This window comes from Schistocerca americana, chromosome 2 (assembly GCF_021461395.2).
Source record: "Schistocerca americana isolate TAMUIC-IGC-003095 chromosome 2, iqSchAmer2.1, whole genome shotgun sequence".
NCBI classification, from domain to species: domain Eukaryota; kingdom Metazoa; phylum Arthropoda; class Insecta; order Orthoptera; family Acrididae; genus Schistocerca; species Schistocerca americana.
The window spans coordinates 892188714-892196310 of NC_060120.1; the positions used below are offsets into that span (position 1 = coordinate 892188714).

The 7597-nt window shown below is 38.5% G+C and overlaps 1 protein-coding gene across 1 annotated transcript; it reads left to right on the forward strand.

Annotated features, from left to right (window-relative positions):
* The first annotated feature begins 324 nt into the window (after window positions 1-324).
* On the forward strand, window positions 325-7207 carry LOC124596340 (glutathione S-transferase-like). The gene is made up of 5 exons (XM_047135443.1): window positions 325-475; window positions 1275-1410; window positions 2047-2214; window positions 3566-3708; window positions 6881-7207. Exons 2-5 carry the CDS (start codon window positions 1275-1277, stop codon window positions 7046-7048), a joined length of 615 nt encoding a protein of 204 aa, XP_046991399.1. The 5' UTR covers window positions 325-475; the 3' UTR covers window positions 7049-7207.
* Window positions 7208-7597: the final 390 nt, after the last annotated feature.

Consider the following 7597-nt stretch of genomic DNA (forward strand, 5'->3'; position numbering starts at 1 on the left):
AAACAATATTTGTGCACTTTGGACATGTTATCGAGAACCCGCTTGTTCTCACAACGCTGAGTGAATAAGCAGCGAAAATGTCAGAAACTTACCTACTGTCTTTCGAAGTTAAGCAAGCAGAATACCGATAAATGATTCGTAGTGATGTGATATGTATACTGGCGCCTAAAGAGTTAACACTTGTTTTCTGATACATAGACCAGCAACGCCATGAATGATGGTGTTATTGTGCACTACATTTAGAAATACGGTGTAATGTGAGTAAATTTCAACTTTACAAACGGATGTTTCCATAATAATTGGATCGTGCTACGGACGCAGAGTAACCTCTCTGGGAGAGTAGCGTCTCTGACAGAAACTTCGAGAGGAAGGCCAATAACTTGCTGAAATTCAAGGTTATTAGCTCTGTACTTTCAGTGCTTGACAGTCTGTCGTTGAGTGGGTTTGTGTGGAGTAATTGGTTCGCAGTGTTGTAGTAAGTGTGTTTGATTATCTGTTAAGTTGTTATAGGTGATTATTCGTATTCTGATTGCATTTGGTTACTATATTGCCTGTTTAGGTACACGTTTAGTTTGTCTTTTGTGAAAGACACTGGTACGTTCTCCTGCTCTTTGTTAACTTTCAATGAGAAGTGCAGATCTGTCGATCATTAAAATAAGTGGCTTGTTGGCTGTTCTGTCAGATACAGTGTTGGTGGTGGTTAGCGAGTTATTTGAAACCAGGTACTTGGGATCTGACACAAGCGGTTGAAAGTGTATCGCCACAGTTGATATTGTTGTGTGGCTAGAGGCGCATCGCGGGAAACAGCTATTGTAGTAAATTTCGATATACTTTTGTCCTAATTATTAAATTAGCTTTGAAAAGATGCAAGTCTTCTGATTTGCGGTTTACTAAAAACAAATGTGAAACATGTTTAGTAACAATTAATTGTGAAAAGCTTTGCCGAACACGCAATTCAAGATAATAAGCGCGGTTGAGAAATTTCTATCGCTACTTTGAAATTGTCTTTTGGTAACGAGATCATCCGAAGAAAGGATGTTTGTTAATAGAAAAATTATTTCTTATAGCTGCTAACAAAGTCTCTTCGTAGTGTTAATGCCTATTGATGCAAAACTTAATTTACAAATAGCTTCTACCAAATGCTCAACAAATAAACCGTCAGACACTTTTAGCTGCGTTAAAACGGATAAGTAATTCATGTACTGGTGATGTGTGGAGTGTTAACTGCTAAGTAACAAGTTTTAGTGCCATTAACTGATTAAATTTTGTTGCAGATGGCGCCAAAATATAAGTTAACTTATTTCCCTGTCAAGGCTTTGGGAGAACCTATCCGCTTTCTGTTATCATATGGTGATATTGAGTTTGAAGATGATCGTTTCGAAAGAGAGAAGTGGCCCTCAATTAAACCATGTAAGTAGTAGCGCATTTATTTGTTGGCTCTTACAAAAAAGTTTACCAATTGTGGACTATATTATTCTTAAAGCGTGAAGTGTTAAAACACCACACATGGTTCAGCCACTTGGTTTGTAGGAATGCAAATGTTTTACAGCAAGCAGGATAACTAAATGAGGGTGAGAAATTGTGTATCTAATGTGACTGTGCATTGCGTATCGTATTGACGATGTACGAAGGGCTCTTGTGATTAGATTAGATTTACTGGAAATGGAAATAAAGATATGATAACCGTTGTTATTTCATGAGGTCTGAGAACCATGCAGTTATGTTTGTCTAATTTGCGTTTAAATTAATTTTTGTGATAACATTCGTGTCTTTGGCTGCGAAATCCATTTTTATATTACTGTTTTGAATAAAAATAGACCATTTGAATCGGATGTGTTCATAAGCTACAGGGATGTGTTCATCTTCAGAATATTGGGACTTGCCAGACATCTAAAGGTACAACAAAATAAAGGAGAAATTTTGCTTTTCAGTGTTCCTCCAAACTCAAGCAATTCTTATTGGGGTGGTGATGGTCACAGTGCTGGGATTCATTGGGAGTAAAAACATTTGTGCAAGTAATACTATATTGTTTCTATTTTTATCTAGCAACACCATTTGGACAAGTCCCTGTCCTTGAATTTGATGGAAAGAAGGCACATCAGTCAATTGCTATTTGCCGGTATTTGGGAAAGCAGTTGAAATTGGCTGGTGATAATGATTGGGAAGCTCTTCAGATAGATATGGCTGCTGACTGCTTAACAGATTTAAGAATGAGTATGTATCTTTCAATTTGTTCTTGTTCCTATATTTTTAATTTCAACATAAACTTTGTAAGACTAAGGTGTAAGATACATGTATGTTCCTAAGGTTGTTGCATCCAACTTTCCTGCTGTGATAATTTGTTACCCTCTGTTAAGAGAAAATTAAATTGTGTAAGGTACAATTCCTACATGCAAAATACTGCAAATAGCAAGACAATGATAAGAGACATAGTACATGGATTGGGGGGGGGGGGGGGGGGGGGAGGATGAGGAGGTTATCAATGTCGTGTGTTTACATGACATTGCACTTTCCTGGCTGTTCGCTAAATACAGGTGACCTGCTGTAAGAGTTAATGTAATGTCAGCAATAAAAGTTGTGTTAGGAACTGTAGCCCAAACAAAAGTTAAATGTAAGGTCATTAAACATCCAAAAATCATGTGTATGGTGGATCTGGGAATGAGTTAATACGTTGTCCCCTCTCCTGTGTTGTTAATAGTAGATATTAAATGTATGTAATTTGCGCCAGATTTATCTCCGGGTTAGTCAGGGGGGTTGGTAAATGGTCGGTGATATGACAGGAATGATCAAATGCGTGAAAGTCCAAGAAATGTTTCTGCTAAAATGCTATGAGCACATCTTTCCCACTGCAGTGGGACATCACTTACTGTTTAAAAGTGCTTGTAGTGTGTAAAGTATGCATTTTAGATCCCAAGTTTATTATAGCTTTCTGTGCCCATTGAACATTAATGTTCCTCTTTGCATAGGACAACCTGTATGATACAGTATGTTCACTATGGACTGAACAAAGATTGCTGGCTATATTGCAGATCGGTTCTAATGACTTCTTTTTTTCTTTTCATGTTTGTTATTCATTGGTGTTGCAACTTGCATCAGCTTCTCTTCAAATCTCAAGTACAAATAACTCTGAAACTAAGTTTTTGTTCATTTCTGAATTGTAGCTTGCGTGCTGTTTCTGAAATAACTGCTCCATAACTTGGAGAGAATAATAGCTTCCGAGACAATTTTTATTTTAATACAGAACTGTGTTAGCTCGACTGTGGAGATTTAGTGGATCTACATAGATTCCAGAGCTTCTGCTTTGAGTAAACACACACACTTCTCAAACAGCTAGACACCAGATTACCACAACCAGTACAAACACAAATTTACTTTGTTCACTGCTTATTTTGTGTATAGTGTTAATTGTTAAATTACCAGTCTGTTGTATTGATGATACCTTTTTAACAAAAGGTTTAAGCTGAATAATTACATAGTTAAAGTATTTATCAGCTTTGATGTGACTTATGTGTTAACAGAAACAAAAGGTTAAGACATCAGTTTCAGAAAACATTTTGAATTTCAGAGCTGGGAAGCTTTTTCTACGAATCTGATGAAGCTGTAAAAGAGAAAAAGAAAGCACCAATCATCAATGAATTTCTGCCGTTCTTTTTGCCAAGACTTGATAACCTGGTTAAGGAGAATGGAGGCTATCTGGCAAATGGAAAGGTAAGCAGGACTGGTATTGTTAAACAGTTCATTGTAAGTGAATAGTTAACCTATATACATTTGAAAGGGGGGGAGGGGGTGACGAAATAGTTAATTTCAAAGGTTTAAAATACAATAGTGCAGGACGAAATGCATCATAGCTGAGTAACTTTTCTTTCGTCCTGAATTATTAAGATCAATATGGAGCGATAAAAATTTAATGTGGAGGAAAAATCACTGCTTTAAGACACGCACTGTTGTAAGCCAGAGAGTTCTTTGATAGTATACTACATTGCGGTCCAAAAACGCATGGCAGTCTCTCATTGAGGATCAGTACATTCAGGAGATAAAATATGATCAGCCAGGAAATAAATGTCATAAGATATTGGAGATGGACACCAGTTACCATGTACTTTAATAATAATACTCCCTATGAAATTGCCCTAGCAGTCCTACAGTCCTGTGTGAAGACACTGTGATGTGACAGCAGTCTCTGTGGACCATGGCTGAACTAGAATTACTGTTCTTTATGGTGGGCCCTACAGACTGCTCTGGCCAACATTGTACAACTTCTTTAGCACTTCACCACTGTGGTAAAGTGGGTTCCTGTAGGAACAAGTCGTGCACTGTTGGAAATGTACTGACTGCTTATTCTCCTGTATGTACTGTTTGGCATTGGTGTATTAGGTTGTTAAGCATCCATGCATTTAAAGTAAGGTTTGGCAAAGGGCAGTGGTGTTGGAATTCATTGGTTGTATGAATCACTTTCTCCTCCAAAAGGGAAAATATTTTGATACCAGCCTACATAGGGGTGATCACCTCGATAAAATAAGGGAAATCGGGGCTTGTATGGAAAGAGATAGGTGTTCATTTTTCCACACGCTATAAGAGATGGGAATAGTAAAGAATTGCAAAGGTGGTTCGATGAACCGTCTGCCAGGCAAGTAAACGTAATTTGCAGAGTATCGACATAGATGTATGATACCCAGACCACTGGTGCCCTCGCAGAGAGAAATTTCCGGAAGTGAGCCACTGCTTATAGGAGCAGGGTAGTTCACATCTTTACCTGGAACAAGAGGGCAGCCATGGCGCACCACACGTAGCTGAGGAAGTAGTTATTGCAGTTGCAGAACGGAATCAGCAGTCTGCACTGGGTCATCAGGTGGACGTCAATCAAAACACTGTCTGGTGTGTATCTGAACAGGTGTGTGTATCGCCTGCAGTGGAGTGAGGCACTAGCCCCAGAGGATTTTCCTAGAAGATGTTAATTTTTGCCAGTGGTTTAGCCAACAATGCAGCATGAGGCTTCATTTTCGAGCAGTAATGGTCTCTGACAGACAACATTCATGCTTGATTGTATCCAGAATTTCCACAATCAGCATGAGTGAGCATACATCAATAAACATGCAGCTGTTGAAATAGCCCGTCAACAAAGGTTTGTCAATGTCTGGGCAGGGATTCAGGATCATCACTACTTTTTGAATTTGTGGATGTAAAGGCAGTCCTTGTGCCGAAGGTTGACACCTGTGCATTTCACTAAACTGTGTTGGTAGATGTACTTTTGCACAATGGTGCCTATGCCTGTTCTAGTGTTCTTGTCTGCCAACACCTGACTTAACTTTAAACTAATTGCTGCATAAGGGTGGACCAATTGCTTGGCCTGCACCTGCCTCAAATGCTTTAGACATTTTCCTGTGGGGCCGCTTAAAGATGTCAATGTATACCACATTTGTGGAGTATGAAGCACCTCTTCTTGCAAGAATGCAGGTGGGCAGTCAAATATGAGAATTTTTAAATCTGTTTAGGCCTCATTGTGGCACCTTGCAGAAGCCAGACTGGCAAAGGGGGCAAGCACTTCAAATGCACCTTATCAGGAAGTGAACTGCAAAAAATGGTTCAAATGGCTCTGAGCACTATGCAACAACTTCTGAGGTCATCAGTCGCCTAGAACTTAGAACTAATTAAACCTAACTAACCTAAGGACATCACACACATCCATGCCCGAGGCAGGATTCGAACCTGCGACTGTAGTGGCCGCCCGGCTCCAGACTAGAGCCTAGAACCGCACGGCCACTCCGGCCGGCGAAGTGAACTGCATGTGTCACACTAGTTTCTCATTTGCTAGTTGACTGATTTCTATGTCGGATATCTCAATTATATATTTCTCAATCCATGTTCATATGACTCTTTATCTCCTGCATGTGCGGAACCTAGCCGTGAGAGATAATTGTACACTTTAGACAGTACTATCTGTGGTGGTTAAACTCCGGATGTAATGTCACATAATTACAAATGCAGATATTACTCCCTATAGCCAATGTAACTGAACTATCGTGCTAAAAATTGTGATACATAGAGGTTTTTCCAGGCTCTTGAGCTAAAATATTTTTTCAATGTGACAGTGTTTCCTGACAAACTACATAAAGCTGTATTATCAGGCACAACAAGCATTTAAAGTATTCTGTGTATCTTGAATCTTTTCAAGGAGAGCTAAAGGAAATGTGTGTAAGGTGTCCATATCATCAGCTTTTGAAACAGTAAAAACTTGGTGTACATGATGTGTTAAAATAATTAATTAGTAATAAGGTCAAGAGTAAGATATCTGAAAGTGCACTGAATATCACTTAGTATTACAAGGAAAAACTGTTTAAACTTATAGGCACTTGGTGAGACTTTTTAAATTAGTTGCTCGTGGTCACCCTGCCCTCCCCCAAATTTGTGTGCTGCTTACGATGTTGCATAATACTTGCCCAGGAAATGGGGGTTCATTAGAGGATTCAAGATGAGCCTCTGTCTTCGGGGGGGGGGGGGGGGGGGAGGAAAGACAAAATACAATTTGAACATTCACTGTCGGTTATAAATATTGGTATACTGTTGTCCTAAACTTTATAAAGTTTCTTTTAGAGGAGAAAGACAAATTGGCAATTTTGTGCTATTTTGTAAAAGTTGTCCAATTTGACTATTAAATTTGGTACTAGACTGCCCTGCTTGGTGTTAAATTTGTACTCATTGATCAGACTCCATCAATCATCTAAAATGCTTACCATTACTGAATTTGTGCTGTCTAGTATGTTAAGTTAAATATTTTTTGTGCTACTTTTGCCTTTCTCTAAATACTAGTCTCATAATGGTAATTTCGATGTTAATATCAGCTATTGCAATTAAATAGGTAACTGAAAGTTTTTGGTTTCAGCTCTCATGGGCAGATTTCTATTTTGCTGGAATATTAGACTACGTTAATCATATGGCTGGCTTTGACATCACTAAAGATCATGCTAACCTTGCTGCACTCAAGAACAAGGTCCTTGAACTACCAGCTGTTAAGGCCTGGATTGCCAAGAGGCCAGACTCAGAAGTGTGAAAGATGAAATTGGAGATGATCTATCATGTTTGTGTGTCTGTCACAATATATATATTTTTCATGTCAATCTGTTTATGTGTATGTTGAGTATAATACTGCAGTGATTCAATTTTTATTTTCTTGTGGAAGAAGTCCAGCAATAAATGTTTCAAAAAAGTTTCCTTATTTTATTCATAACTGTATTTAACCTCACAAGGATAAGGCACTTCTAGGTGTGGCGTTAATTGGAGTGTGGTTTGGCTCGCACATTGGCACATAAGCCATAAAATAAAGATGTCAATAGAGGAAGGTGTTCCAAATTATAGTAAGGTACCCTTCTAAAGACATGTCACATAATACAATGTTAACATGAGCAAAGTAGGCTCCTTTTTGAATTTAGATGATGCTGTGGTAGACTAGGTTGCTTAGATTATGTACAGCATACAAATGGTGTAATGTAAGTGATGACTTTATTCCCAAATATCTTAAGCCACTGGCAATATCTAGTTCACCATCCAATATGCAAAATTTAATTGGCTTGTGACCAAGCAGCTGGAAAAAAAACTGCTG

Bases quoted from the DNA above. Each gene is read 5' to 3' on its own strand.
- LOC124596340 (XM_047135443.1), top strand. From the start codon at position 1,275: ATGGCGCCAAAATATAAGTTAACTTATTTCCCTGTCAAGGCTTTGGGA. The intron at 1,411-2,046 runs GTAAGTAGTAGC...ATTTTTATCTAG, and splicing joins GTGGCCCTCAATTAAACCAT to CAACACCATTTGGACAAGTC. The intron at 2,215-3,565 runs GTATGTATCTTT...TTTGAATTTCAG, and splicing joins CTTAACAGATTTAAGAATGA to AGCTGGGAAGCTTTTTCTAC.